Source organism: Sardina pilchardus, chromosome 8 (assembly GCF_963854185.1).
Source record: "Sardina pilchardus chromosome 8, fSarPil1.1, whole genome shotgun sequence".
Taxonomy (NCBI): Eukaryota; Metazoa; Chordata; class Actinopteri; order Clupeiformes; family Clupeidae; genus Sardina; species Sardina pilchardus.
In genome coordinates, this window is record NC_085001.1 from 19,788,894 (window position 1) to 19,803,793 (window position 14,900).

The 14,900-nt window shown below is 45.0% G+C and overlaps 1 protein-coding gene across 1 annotated transcript in view; it reads right to left on the reverse strand.

The window, feature by feature from the left end:
- Window positions 1–14,514, reverse strand: part of LOC134089696 (calcium-activated potassium channel subunit alpha-1-like) — a 16,774-nt gene extending 2,260 nt beyond the window's left edge. Inside the window, exons 1-24 of the mRNA XM_062544140.1 lie at window positions 14,180–14,514; window positions 13,888–13,980; window positions 13,668–13,729; window positions 13,498–13,588; window positions 13,254–13,365; window positions 12,660–12,735; window positions 12,476–12,551; window positions 11,556–11,726; window positions 8,616–8,704; window positions 8,356–8,466; window positions 8,017–8,122; window positions 7,732–7,814; window positions 7,564–7,633; window positions 7,030–7,185; window positions 6,578–6,687; window positions 5,961–6,029; window positions 5,795–5,881; window positions 5,445–5,521; window positions 5,195–5,255; window positions 3,420–3,537; window positions 2,672–2,896; window positions 2,112–2,331; window positions 892–963; window positions 311–441 (exon numbers count right to left, since the gene is read on the reverse strand). Of these exons, the coding sequence (XP_062400124.1) occupies window positions 311–441; window positions 892–963; window positions 2,112–2,331; window positions 2,672–2,896; window positions 3,420–3,537; window positions 5,195–5,255; window positions 5,445–5,521; window positions 5,795–5,881; window positions 5,961–6,029; window positions 6,578–6,687; window positions 7,030–7,185; window positions 7,564–7,633; window positions 7,732–7,814; window positions 8,017–8,122; window positions 8,356–8,466; window positions 8,616–8,704; window positions 11,556–11,726; window positions 12,476–12,551; window positions 12,660–12,735; window positions 13,254–13,365; window positions 13,498–13,588; window positions 13,668–13,729; window positions 13,888–13,980; window positions 14,180–14,386 (2,673 nt within the window). The 5' untranslated portion in view covers window positions 14,387–14,514. The remainder of the gene's footprint in view (window positions 1–310; window positions 442–891; window positions 964–2,111; window positions 2,332–2,671; window positions 2,897–3,419; window positions 3,538–5,194; window positions 5,256–5,444; window positions 5,522–5,794; window positions 5,882–5,960; window positions 6,030–6,577; window positions 6,688–7,029; window positions 7,186–7,563; window positions 7,634–7,731; window positions 7,815–8,016; window positions 8,123–8,355; window positions 8,467–8,615; window positions 8,705–11,555; window positions 11,727–12,475; window positions 12,552–12,659; window positions 12,736–13,253; window positions 13,366–13,497; window positions 13,589–13,667; window positions 13,730–13,887; window positions 13,981–14,179) is intronic.
- Window positions 14,515–14,900: the final 386 nt, after the last annotated feature.

Genomic DNA, 14,900 nt, shown 5'->3' on the forward strand with positions numbered 1-14,900 from the left:
TTTATTGATTGAATTAATTCTAAAAAGAAAAATCATGTCTTCAGCAGGTAGTTTAGACTACATAATAATGAATGTATGAACAGGTATCCCCAAGTCTCAAATATGTTCTATGTGAGTCACAGGGACAATAAAAACTGAACTGCGGGCTGCATAGTGCAAGAACAAGGCACAGGCTTAGAGGCAACAAGAAGAATGAGAAATGAGCAGAGTGGAGGGGAAAGGAGAGGAGGAGAGAAGAGGAGAGAGTGGAGGGGAAAGGAGAGAAAGGGAGGGGAGGAGGAGAGTGAGAGGAGAGGCAGAGGGTACGTACAGCCGCCATGAGAGAGTCCAGCAGGTCCATGGAGAACACTGAGCCGACGGCAAACGCCTGGGTCAAAGTCATACCCGGGCAGCTCTTGAGCTCTTCCGCATCACTCACATACTGGACGTTGGAGGTGTTCACTGTGGACAGGGGGCGAGGGAGAGAGGCAAAGGGGGTTAGGCTGTGGCTGGTGGAGGAGCTGAGAGATTGCAGTGAGAGGCGCGCTCAAACTCCAAGATATCTCCTTGCTTTCTTCGGGTGCGAGTTAAAAGTATCCTATTCCAATGTACAAAAGAACCGCACTCACTAGTTCTTTTTACTATTCTTTATTGTAGCACCATGCCTAAAAAAACAAACGCAGTGAGGACGGCTTGACGCCGAAACACGTTTGTTTTTTAGGCATGGTGCTACAATAAAGAATAAAAAGACAATGAACTAGTGAGTACGGTTCTTTTGCACATTGGAGGAGCTGAGAGAAACACAGCCAGGCTCTGTGTATAAATGCATTATACATAACCAGAGCTCAAGGTCAGTCTTTCATCTAGGAACAAAATGTAGGTGGTGTAGGTAGGGGATGCAGAGCGTAATACCGAGCTCCACCAGCAGAGGAATTGTGGTCCCTTTCTTTGGAGGAGGTGGAGAGGCTTCTGGTAGCCGAGGCCCTGCAATAAAACAGAACACACAAATAAAAGCTTCATATACAATTGAGCATTAACATGCATGGATACATGCAATAATATTGCACCAAACTACGGGTGTAAAGTTCATTACTAGACTATAGCCTCAGCTAAAACATCAACTTCAGTTCTGCAGACAGTAATATGCAACCTCACAGTCCAAGAATATTTAATTTCCCAAGTCTATTAATCAAAACACACGTCTCTCCCTCAGTCATCTACCTTTTTCCTTGCAGGCTCTTGCCCGGTCAGACACAGTCGCCGTGTCGCTCTAAGCAGACAGCGTGTCTTAATTATGGATTTATTGTATCATTAGCACATTTCGGCTGCTGGCGGCACATTGAGCCTGTCGAGGTTAATTACTGTAACGTGTTTATTTTCTGTCAGCCCGTTCGGCAGGCTGTCGTACGAGCGGTTAGCTCACACACGGCGTGGGCACGCCGGTGTGGAATCCCCCGGGCTAGCTCCGCTACAATCGCCAGCCCGCACGTCTCCTTTCCACCCTTCTTTCCAGTGTCTCAGAGCTTCCAACATCCCACCGTGTCACCTCAACTGCACTTTCGTAAACCACCACACCGTGACACTCTCCACCACACACGCAGCGGTAACAGCTGTCCCATCCAAACAGTGCTTGTTACCATGCCCACCGAAATACAGCGTGTTGAACTGAGGTGAGGTGGACCTGGGAACGTGTTTCAATAGGCCTGGCCAACTCAAACAAAACGTACATACAAGTGCATAACTTATTTCTGAGAATGTTGACGACGCTAAATGCCTTGGCTGCTTAAAATGGCCTTAGGAGGATCATTAATGAATCACCTTACATCCAGCTAGCCACAATCTGGAATGTGCACTCTGGTGCTGCCAGCATCATCTGCATATGACATTGTGTCCTCTACAGTGCTACACTCACTACTTTAATCTTATTATAGTGGCCATGCCATAACACAGTAATGCCTCTTCAAAAAATACATAGCCTAACACACAAGTTTAGCACAGGCCCTTAAAATATCCTTTAACACTCCTCAAAAGACAAAAAAGAACAACAACAACAAAAAAGCCAAACTAGGCTACATCCTAAAAATGACACACACCAGCAGCCCAAGAATATCTTGGCAGTGGGCGAGACCCACCTGGGTAGCCGTAGCTGCTGCGGCGGCCGTGTAGGCCGTGCAACTGGGAGGGCTCGCGGGTGAAGCGCGTGTGGAAGAGGTTGACGCAGGACAGGATGGTCTCCTTGTCCTGCATGGATGACTCAAAGTGCTCGGGGTTGCTGAAGGTGCTGAGGACCACACACATGGCACAGGTCTCCACCCGCACTGCCCGCAGGTCAGCCGTGCACAGAGGTGAGCCCTGGCAGCGCCCGCAGGGAGAGAGAGAGAGAGAGGGAGGGAGGGAGGGAGGGAGAGAAAGAGTGATGGAGGGTTGGATAAATGGAAAGTGGGAGAGAAGCACATGGAACATGAAGGAGTGAAGGTCAAGAGGAAAGGAAATGGAGTGGGAGTAGAAGAGAAGACAAGAAGAAGGTTAAAGACACTTACAGACACAGACAGACACACACATGCATGCACGCACGCACGCACGCACGCACGCACGCGCACACACACACACACACACACAAACACACACACACACACACACACACACACACACACACACACACACACCAATAAGCACAAACACACACACTCACAGGCAAGAAGTAAATCTTGTCGAAGTATCGGATATTGGGCCACTCCCTTCTGAAGTAGTTGGGGTCTCCCAGGAACACAACGGTCTTGAGTTCAGGGGTGGTGATGCTGCTGGCCCTCAGCGGCATCATGAAGTCGCCCAGGCCCAGCAGGCTGGACTTCTCGTCCCCAAACAGACACACCACCACGTGCTGGCGCAGCGGCAGCACCGACGCTCTGTCTCTGGTCTGGGGAGGGTCAACCATGTGCAGGAGGAACGGATGATAAGTAGACATACAGTGTACACACCAAACAAACACACACATACACACACACACACACACACACACACACATACACACACTGTGACACACACACACACACACACACACACACACACACACACACACACACACACACACACCAAACACAAACACATGTGTCTGCTAAATGAATAAATGTAATCTTTCTAAAAAAAACAAAATATCCAAATTACAATTTGCAGCTCTGGACAAAAATGAGGAGACCTGGTTTATCCTACGGTTGCTGAGTGATATTCGAGTTGACGGTCATAACTCAAATTTGCTGTGATCTCTGTGATCTCTCATCGAATCAACATGTAATCAACTCATTCGAATGTCATTCAGCAACCGTAGGATGACATCAGAAAAATATCCTGTGGTCTCTTAATTTTTTCCAGTGCTGTATGTTGAACAACACAGAACATGATGCCAAATGTCTGATGGCTGTGGCCTGTGTGGGTATCTTTACCAGCGAGACGTCCTCTAGCGGGACGGGGTGGCACCAGTGGAACATCCCTGTGGAGTCCAGCCTCACCTCTTCATCCTCCAAAGGCTCCGAAACTGACTCACCATCCTCCCGTTCCAGGCTTGGCATGAGACAACAAAATCAGGCTTTTAACCACAGTGCTGAAGCAGTGGGGTCGTGTCACCCCAACCAGCCTGTGTGGAGGACTCAAGACAAACAGACGGAGGTCTGTATCCTTTCACTATTTATATTTATATTCATTCATTTGTCTTTATTTTAAACTGACTCCCATTTTTTTTCTACCTTTTAAATTATTATTTAAACTGACGTTGTGTCTTATGTATTTTAATTGTGATTTTTATGATTTGTATAATAACCTTTTATTTATCTTTTAAAATACATAATATATGTATTCATATATCAATTTATTTTGTATTGTTTATTTGGTATTTCCTGTTTTTACTGCTTGTCACTCTCTACTCTCTGATGGTGTAAAGCACGTTGAATTGCCCTCATGTGTGAAATGTGCTAAAATAAACGTGCCTTGCCTTGCCTAGTGCACAACTTGCACAAAAATGTCCATGTCCACTGTCCACAGATAATAACAGTATGATAGATTGCGAAGAGAAGAATATGAAATGTTCTGACAGAATGCAAGACAGAACAAATCGGACATCCAAAATAAACACAATGTGGGAAAGAATAAACAGAAAAGTAGGAGTTTACTAGGAGTTGATCCATTTCATAACACTGTCAGAGGAGCTCAGCGTTGTGACCCAAAAGAACTTGTGTAAACATAATCCCAGCTGTCACACAAACAACGGCACGGTCGTAAACATCAGAAGTCAAAGACAGAGTATGCCAGTCGACGACTGACAGGCTGACATCTAACATTAGCTCGTAGACAGCATGCAGTGCTCGGAAAAGTGTCAGAGAGGACTGAAGACTGAAGACTGAAAGCTGAGGCAGAAAAAGGCACCAGAACGAGAGACAGAGACACGGAGAAAGAGCAGCGAAAGTTGAGACAGTGCGCTGAGAGGCCGTGGACGAGGCGGCGAGGCGGGAGCAGGGTGGGACGGGACTTTGATAGATTTCACTTCTAATCTGCCCGCTAACTCATCCGGCTGACGTGCCCCTCTCGCCACTGACAGCCTCTCCCAATATTAATGCCCGGTCTGCGAATGGGGACGGCTGGGGGAACAGCACCCATTCATCAGCCTGTCAATCCAGCCTCTGCCTGCCTGCCTGCTTGTCTCTCCGCCTGCCTGTCTGCCTGTCTACTTGTCTGTCTGTCTGTCTGTTTGTCTATCTGCCTGCCTGTCTGCCAGCTCCTCACTGCTCTGCTCTGTACTCCACTGCCATGGCTGTGGCTGGGATCTAGCTCAGGATGACTATGACAGGATGACACAGACAGGCAGGACACTGCGACTGGCAAAGAGAGGGAGTGGGCATCTCTCAATGTTTGAAATTGCATGCCTGTGTTGTGTGCATGCATGCATGTGGACATGTGGAAGGGTAATAATCCTATCCTATCCATCAAGGGTAATAATCTATCCACTAAACTCAGAACTCAGACAAAACATTTTATGTTCTACACACTTCCTGCAACTACAGTGCATGCCCTGCCTCTTCCTCACCCCTACCTTTAGATACACTACAAACACACCCATGAACAAACCTTTCATGCAACTGTATAAGAGTCTAAATGGAAATATCTTTTATGAAAATAATTTTATAATGCCTATAGGCTTGTTTGGTCTGGCCTGGGGGGGACTTACCAGGGGAGAATTCCCAACGATGGCTGTCTAAGGCTCAGGAGTGAAGATGAGGACACGGAAACTGGTGGAAATCCGTTAGTTTATGTCAAACATAAATCAACAGCAGATTGTGCAAAACAATAGGCAAAAAGTTAAAGGTTTGCTAAAAGCCATAATCAAAAGAGCAGGTTCTGTCTAAAGATTGGGGAAAGTGGTTTGAGTTTGCCACCTAGTGGTGGAAAAGTGTACATGACATGAGCACCAGCATTACCATTCACACACTTGCATGGTTTCATTCTCGAGATATCCTCAATGTCGCTGTGGCAAATGCGACAATAAAAACTGGCTCTGAAACAGCAAAAATATACATACATAGAGTCAGTCAGAATAAATACACACACATTCCATGTGCCATTGTTGATTAAATGTACCAAAATATGTGACAAAGTTTATGCTCACTTTCTCACTCACATACTGTAATACAGACATGCATGATCAGACACAAACATGCGCGCACACACACACACACACACACACACACACACACACACACACACACACACACACACACACACAAACCGACAAACACACGCAAAAATGTCCACAGGAAAGAAGCCGTACCTATGTGCATCTGCTGCATCACTCGCAATGAGGAAGCCCAGGGTCTTTTGCTTTATCTTGATGTGGCTCGGAGGATTCACTAAAACACTGACAAAAAAAGATCAATATTGACTTTCAACGTGATTACCTTAAGAAAAATAAATAAGAATAGGGTACCAGAACTCACCAGTACTCCCCCTCCCTGTCTTGGTACTCTATTCCAATCAGAATCATATGGAGCTTCAGGAAACACAATCTGTGGAGTGAGAAGAACTATGAAACAGATGGGCCCTGGCAACTCTGTTCTCAGGTCAGTCTCTTAAAGGAGAACTCCAGATATTTTTCACACATCTCTGCTTCTCTAGGTCGATCCCTAGTTGCTGCAGCCAACAACTAGAGTAGCCATGCAGGCAGCTACAGCGCTACACTTTGCAGCCATCTTTAACATCTAAACCAGTGTTTTTCAACCTTTTTTGAGCCAAGGCACACTTTTGTCATTGAAAAAATCCTGAGGCACACCACCAGCCGAAAATTTTAAATAAAATGAAATTTTATGGAAAATGAAATTAAATAAAAAATCTGTAGCCCGCATTAACGATATCAAGTCATTCTTGTCAAAGTGTCTTGAATAGGAATCAAATGAACACAAAGAAAATTATGTCTATTCACTCTTTTTTAGACCACTTATAATAATATGATAAACTTATGATAATTTCCCACGGCACACCTAACAATGTGTCACGGCACACTAGTGTGCCACGGCACAGTGGTTGAAAAACACTGATCTAAACAACTAACACTTACTTGCTGGCTTCTGCAAATGAGAGGCCTGTGAAAGAACTGGAGAGGTATTCAGTGTAAATCTCCTTGTCCATGCCCTCTTTATAAAGCCTCCGCCAAGAACTTTCATCTGTCTGAAAAAGCAAGAACGTCAAGGTGAAACTCAATGCAATACAGTAAGAACACATGTCACATGATTTCAGAATAATTTCCAAAGCAAGCAGCCTTCAAAACAATAGCTGGTGAGATAATGTCAGTCTACTGTCGTAGCCTCACTGCCAAACGCTAAACATGCAATCCTACATTTAAAGCCAGCATTACATGTTTGGGACCTTCGAAAGACCAGGAACCTTGATTCCACGGTTACTTGGATCTTTGACTGTGTAGATGTGTAGAATCACATTGCTAACTCTACGAGATCTACGGTAACGGTCATTCTGCCTCCAAGTTTGTTTCTCAGGGCAGTGTGCACTGACCTGGGCAGAGCCCTGCATGCTGAAGAGGTTGGCCAGGAGCGTGGAGATTCCTGGCACCATGCAGCTCTGAGCCATGAAGCCCAGCTTGAGCTCTGACAGGCAGATGACGTCGTCGCCCCGGCTCCACTCCCAGTTGGACACATTCTGCAGGTAAGCCTGGTGAGGTGAGGGTGCCAAAGTCAGATACAGTGTTGAGATGTGTGGAAATGTGTGAAGGTGTGTGGAGGACTGGAGGTGTTTGACATGTGTGGGGATGTGTGGAGATTTTGGAGGTGGTGGAGGTGTGTGAAGATGGTAGAGGTATGTGGAGATGTGTGGAGATTTTGGAGATGTGTGGAGATTTTGGAAGTGATGGAAATGTGTGAAAGTATGTGAAGATGTTAAAGGTGTGAGAAGGTGCTTGGAGATGTGTGGAGGTGTGTGGAGGTGTTTGGAGATGTGTGGAGGTATGTGGAGATGTTGGAGATGTGAAATAGCTTTGACTCGTGAGATGTGTACTGTGCTCTTAGTTTGACTGCGGTATGCTGATCCCACCTTGCTGTTGTGTTTCAACATCTGCACAATGACTCTGGTGTTGGGGCAGCACTGTTTAATGGAGATCACCCTGGTGTCAAAACGGATATGTGATTACACATCAATTTACAGACTAATCAAATAATATGTCAGGGAACGAGAGAGGGAATGAGAAAGAGAACATTTTACCTCATGAGATTGGTGACATCCTCATTGTGTGGGTCTGTGGCATTTCTATCACAGAGAATCAAGCAAGCACTCGCTTTTTGCAGCTGAACAAGGAAACAAACGTAAATGGGCAAATGGAAACACAAATGGCTGTTATATGTACATATATTTTCATACAGTTATTGTATGTACAGTATATTCACATTTTGGGAAGATCAGTGTGTGTGTGTGTGTGTGTGTGTGTGTGTGTGTGTGTGTGTGTGTGTGTGTGTGCATGTGTGCATGTGTGTATGCAGGGCCCATTACCATCACTCTCTCCTGGTCTGTTCGCTTTAAAACAGAACCTTGGAAGAAGGCAACATGCATGAACCACCTGTTGAAGAAAGCCTCCAATTGTTGGTCAGGGCAAAAACTGAAAAAAAAGAGAGCAAAGAGATACAGACAATGAGTTACAGAAATTCTATGTTGGAAAGTCTATGTAGAAAAATGATAAATTATTTGAGATCTGAAAAGCACTTTGAGGCACGTGATCCACTGGTAGTGGTGTATATAAAATACATTGATGAATGTATTTAATCTAATTACCTTTAACAATAATATTTGTAATAAATATGTCCTATTCCATCATAACTCTGTCATACTCACTTCCCCAAGAAAATCACCCTGATGTTAACATCTCCCCTGTCCTCATGGAGAAACTCTCTCATGAACGCTGACACACTAGCCAGAGTGATGTGTCCACACACCACCACATGCCTAATGCAACCACAACATAACACACCATTAGACTCAACGCCACCGTGAAATAACTCTTCTGATCATTCCATAAGTATATACTGTATATCTCATTTGAGTCATGTGTGTTGATACACTGTGTGCATGCAGTATGATGTGGCAAGCCGTACAGTCTTCCTTCATCTTTATATCTCCCACCGAATCTCTCCCTATTTATTACAATCTCTACGACCTCTGGGACGAAGGTGGCAAACATGCCCTATGGAGAGAGAGAGGGGGGGATTAGATGGGTAGTAACACTCCAGTAGTACAGAAATGTATCTGAGTTGGGTAAGACAAGCCAAAGAGAGTGATGTTTTGTATGTGTGTGTGTGTGTGTGTGTGTGTGTGTGTGTGTGTGTGTGTGTGTGTGTGTGTGTGTGTGTGTGTGTGTGTGTGTGTGTGTGTGCGCGTGTGTGTGTGTGTGTGTGTGTAGCCGGGATGGCGTTGCGGTAACGAATGGAGACAGGGTGATGTAAAAATAGCCAGCATTTATTCCGTAAAGGCACAGGAAAACACCATGGAGGGAAAAAAAAGAAAAACTCCAAATAATAGTTCTAAATCAATAATTAAGGACTTCAAAAATAATACTTCAAATGATCAATAACAAATAGCAAAAGTAGCTCCAGGCATTTCCCCCAGGTCTAAAGGTACTCTCACTACCCCATCTCAGACCCAATTCCCCAGCAATGTCCCACCATGTACTATTTAACCCCCATGGCTTAATCCATTCCACTGGTCTAATCAATTATCTATACAAATATACCTTCCACTTTACAATGTCAATAAATACAGACTATAGCATATTAGCAGCACATCATTCACTAAACCAGCACCACACATCACATTACATCATCATACAAACCATAAATCACTCATACGCCCCAAACACCCCTCTTCTCACACACGCAACCTTCAGTCCATGCGGTGACGTCACCCCGCCAAAGTTCAAATGTCCCTCGGGAGCTGCCGTCACATCTTTTGTTCAGACGCGGAAGTAACCCACGCACCGGCTGCAGGTAAGAGTGTGTTCCGTTGTTCGTTTAGTCTGTAATCCTGTGTTATGTGAGGCTTGTCACTAATGGGGTTATGTTTGTTTATGTATTGCAGATGCCGGTTACCACCGATGTCGATGATGAACCGTAGTGTGAAAAATAAAGTGTTATGTTTGAAACTACGTGTGTATTTGGTTTGTTTGCGTGATGAGTGTAGCGGTAACGGGCAGCAGCACCGTTACATTTCCCCCCTCCCGTGCAGACGACGCCTGTCGTCCCAGGACAAAGGGAATGACCCCTTCAAGCAGGGTTCCCTCCCTACCCCTCATCCTCTGGGATGCGGGACAGGAAGTCAGCCACCCGGTTCACAGCACCAGGGCGATATTCCACAGGACAAAGAGAATGACCCCTTCAAGCAGTGTTCCCTCCCTACCCCTCATCCTCTGGGATGCGGGACAGGAAGTCAGCCACCCTGTTCACAGCACCAGGGCGATATTCCACTGAACACGTAGGGCCAGAGCAACCGATACCACCTTAACAGGTAGCATACCGATCAGGCCATCTCAATCATTAATTCTCTAAACATGAAGCACCATTCACTTCAACGCATCCTATTCAATTATAGGCTATGAGCTCAGAGCGTACAGAGTATTAGGCCAAGCAGGTGCCCACTGGCTGACCTAAGACCATTTTACCTCTGTCGCCCCATTCCCCCCCCTTGATGGAGACTGAGGTGTTGTGGACCTTCACTCCCCTCTCGAAGATCCTCCCTCTGTCTCTAGTGGCGGCTTGGGTGAATTTGACCTCGACGCCTCGCTGCCCTCACAAAGGTCTCCCACCTGGCCTTGAAGCTGACCCTGATGGTTCGTTGCCTTCCAACAACGACCCTGGGACTGTACCTTCTCATCTCGTTTTGCTTGTTGAGCCTTCAATGATGTCCTCCTTAGACTGGCCACTTCCACCACTGCTCCCTCTCTTGGGTTAGTCATGGTTGTGGCAGCTCCAGCCCGATCAGCTGACTTTTCTCCCGTATGAGTGTTCTGGTCTTCTTCCTGCTGAGGGCGAATCTCACCCTCTTTGGATGGCTTTGACCTGCCTGGCATCTTCACCACTGTCTCCCGTTGAGGCCTTCCAGTTTTCTTCTGACACCAAATGTAGCCGGGATGGCGTTGCGGTAACGAATGGAGACAGGGTGATGTAAAAATAGCCAGCATTTATTCCGTAAAGGCACAGGAAAACACCATGGAGGGAAAAAAAAGAAAAACTCCAAATAATAGTTCTAAATCAATAATTAAGGACTTCAAAAATAATACTTCAAATGATCAATAACAAATAGCAAAAGTAGCTCCAGGCATTTCCCCCAGGTCTAAAGGTACTCTCACTACCCCATCTCAGACCCAATTCCCCAGCAATGTCCCACCATGTACTATTTAACCCCCATGGCTTAATCCATTCCACTGGTCTAATCAATTATCTATACAAATATACCTTCCACTTTACAATGTCAATAAATACAGACTATAGCATATTAGCAGCACATCATTCACTAAACCAGCACCACACATCACATTACATCATCATACAAACCATAAATCACTCATACGCCCCAAACACCCCTCTTCTCACACACGCAACCTTCAGTCCATGCGGTGACGTCACCCCGCCAAAGTTCAAATGTCCCTCGGGAGCTGCCGTCACATCTTTTGTTCAGACGCGGAAGTAACCCACGCACCGGCTGCAGGTAAGAGTGTGTTCCGTTGTTCGTTTAGTCTGTAATCCTGTGTTATGTGAGGCTTGTCACTAATGGGGTTATGTTTGTTTATGTATTGCAGATGCCGGTTACCACCGATGTCGATGATGAACCGTAGTGTGAAAAATAAAGTGTTATGTTTGAAACTACGTGTGTATTTGGTTTGTTTGCGTGATGAGTGTAGCGGTAACGGGCAGCAGCACCGTTACAGTGTGTGTGTGTGCGTGTATGTGTGTATGTACTGTATGTGTGTGTGTGTGCACGTGTGCATGTGTGTGTGTGTGTGTGTGTGTGTGTGTGTGTGTGTGTGTGTGAGTGTGTTTTACCAGGCCAATTGCAATGAAGACTGTGACATACAGGCGACCCAGCACAGTGTTCATGTACACATCGCCATAACCCACTGTTGACATGGTGACGACCAGGAAGTAGATACAGTCGAAGTAGCTGCGAGGTGCCTTGTTACGGAAATCCAGCCAGGGGTCACCTGAGCTCTCAAACTGCCAAGAAACATGCAATGAAAGACAAATAACAAAGATTCTGGACTAACCGGTGGGTGTCAAGTATAGATGACTAAACAAATTTGTACAAATGACTTGCCAGTTTTCATTGACAAAGTAAACATTTGAATCCTTCTTGAAGAAATAACCAATACTTTCATGATTACTATATATGCCTTTGTCCTCTCTGATCCCTGCCTGCAAATATCAGCTCTGAGGCGGTATCATTAAAGATAAAGAGTTACTGAAGAATTGTGCAAAAGAGTTTCGCACACAGACATCAGAGGTTTGTAATTATGAAACCAATATCTGTTAGCTGCCAATAAATGTTTACCATTTGGTCAACACAGCTTATCTAGTAGTTTGGAGTTTTTCTAGGATGTTTCGAAAAAGGGTAAACCAATGGCAAAGTGTCAACACATTTGCAAACGATGGCATCCGCTCCCATCAGAAAGTGAAGATGAAGATCAAGTGGATCCCAGTTCCATTAAGCACATCTTATCGAGAAAAACTATAACTACCACAGACAGTGCACCTATTGTCTGTCCAAAACGACACTAGGGCACTAGGGCGCTGTGGCGCAGGCTACAGTGTTACCACATAGGGGTCCAAGTGCCCACGGGGACCCAGGCTCGAGTCCGTCCTGCGGTCATTTCCCGATCCCACCCCATCTCTCTCTCCCACTTGCTTCCTGTCTCACCCTTCACTGTCCTATACAAATACAAGTGCTATACTGCTTGATGACATACCAGATGGATGAGCCCAGCAGAGGTGAGCAGAGTTCCTACAATAATGCCAATGAGGCGGGACAGCTTCAGGGATGTGCTGTTAAATAAAGGAGAGAGAAAGTAGGAGTTGCAGATGTTTGAGGTGTTGAGGAATTTTAAATCTAGTTCTGGTATCTCTGGCTTATGCTCACAGTCACACACATACTTGCTCTTGAGTATGCCAAGCACTTGCAGGATCAATGGAAGCTCCAGGATGTACAGAGCCCTGATGAATCTCAGTCCTGCAGGTGACATGGGTAGGAGGAGCATGCACACAAACCCATGGAATGGAACAGGGAGAAAGTTGAACAAAATTACCACATGCAAACTAAACTGAACTAAATTATACCAAAACTTTAACTTTGATACGATACCATGCCTAATTATCTTTATCGCAAAACTGAAATGATATTCACAGCAAAACCATCCATAAAAGAAGTAATCAAATAGGTCTCGACAACTATATTTTCTTTTCTTTAAACAAAATGTAAAAAATTTAGCTTTTATTAAAACCTGATTGAAAAAACATTCTTAATGTAAAAACTGCATTGTGCAACATGACTGACTGGAGTATACACTTGGTGGATAGAAAGGCCCTGGTGGTCAGTAGCCAATAATAATAATAATAATAAAAAAACAATTGAAAAATGTTAGCTGTTATTTTACTGTCTCTCTCTCATAAAATGTATGTATTTTATTGCTATCGTTTCTATAGTTGACATTGTTGTTCTGGTGCTCTGCCAAAGAGACTGCACCTCACCTAGCCATGCTCTACGTGTGGTGAGCATGATGAAGGAGGGCGGGATGGTTATGAAATCCACTAGCGTCTTCATTTCCACCCAGAACTGGAGCACATCTTGTGCTGCAAGAAACTGTTAGGAGAATGCACACTGGTGAGCAACCAATGTCCCAACAAACAACATATGTTGATAAACTGTGGATTTTTGTTTGTTTGCTTTGTTTTTCAGTGCAAAAGGTAGAGAGTGTGTTGAGGACTCCCTCACCCTGAATCCAAAATGAAGAAGATGGGCAATGTTGAAGATCAGATCCATGAGAGATGTAATGCCATGCGCCTCTATGCAATGCTCAACAGGTCTACAGAAAGAGATGAGATGTGAGACATAAGCCTGCATTTCCCTCCCGGAATAACCCAGATTATGGCAACATCACTTACTCTGGTGTTTGGAGTAGATACAGTACGAATGATCCGGTGTTGAAGCAAAAGAAAATCACCATCTTGACACCAACAGGAGACAGGTAGAGAGCAGAGCAAAACACTTGATCAAAAGGAATGTATTTGATGATATGACTTGGCATTGCAGTAAAGCATACATTAGTGTTTGAGGTTTATTGGCACAAAAAAAAAGAAAACATCAGTTAAAGCCATGACCCACCAGGATTTGTCCTGAGAGCTGCTGGGCAGAAATGACCTTCACTGCCCATTCTTTCAACGCGGAGCTCAGATTTACTTTGGACATCACAGCCTTCTGTGGACACCAAAGGTCAGCGTCATTTATAAGATCCATGTAAATATGGGGTATTGACAACTGAGTACACACATTTAGGCCCCTACCTGAACTTTAAGTGTTTTATGTGGTTGTGTGATCTACAGAATGATTACACAAGTTAAGTACACAATAACAATGTACACAAAGTACACAGTAACAATGATTTTTCATCACTCACTTTTCGCTGACGTTTCCACATCCATTCAGGCAGTACCGTGCCAACCGTGTTGAGGCCAAAGTGGCAGCTCCTGAGGAGTAGAAGGAGCAGCAGCCCTCCCAGGAAGACAGACAGAGAGGAGCACAAGTGGACCCACCATACCCGATGGCCACGGTAGACACAGTAAGGGAGGAGGAGATGAGGCTCAGGTTTGCTGAAGCGCTCCATAACGCAAGAAGCTGTGGCTCCAGGAAGACACAGCAGAGGGCTAAAAGCTGCTAGGTGGTGCACATGGGAAGCCAACTCTGCTTCGCTGGCAACATTGATGGATGTAGATGTAGGTTGGTGTACACCACGATTAAAGCTCATTTACCATACGCTCAGACAGGACTCAGTAGATCAGGCACAGAACATACACGTCCATACTGTGACATCATATAACATCTGGCGTTCTATTCTTATAACATTCTGAAAGTCTGCAGGTACGTTGTCATGGTGTTCAGTGGGCTCAAAACTGAGACACTGGCAAAACCACACTGACACTATCAGTGGCTGTAGTAGAGACCAATGCTGATGCTGCCATACAGATTAGCGAATCATTTCCGAGAAAAAAGGTCGATCTGACAGCAAAATCAAACTTCCAACAAGTAATTTTTTCCATGCATCAGCATTTTAATCAGACAAAGCAAGAAAGTATTGATCAAAGTAGCATAGATATCTCAAAAACCAGGAATGAAACACC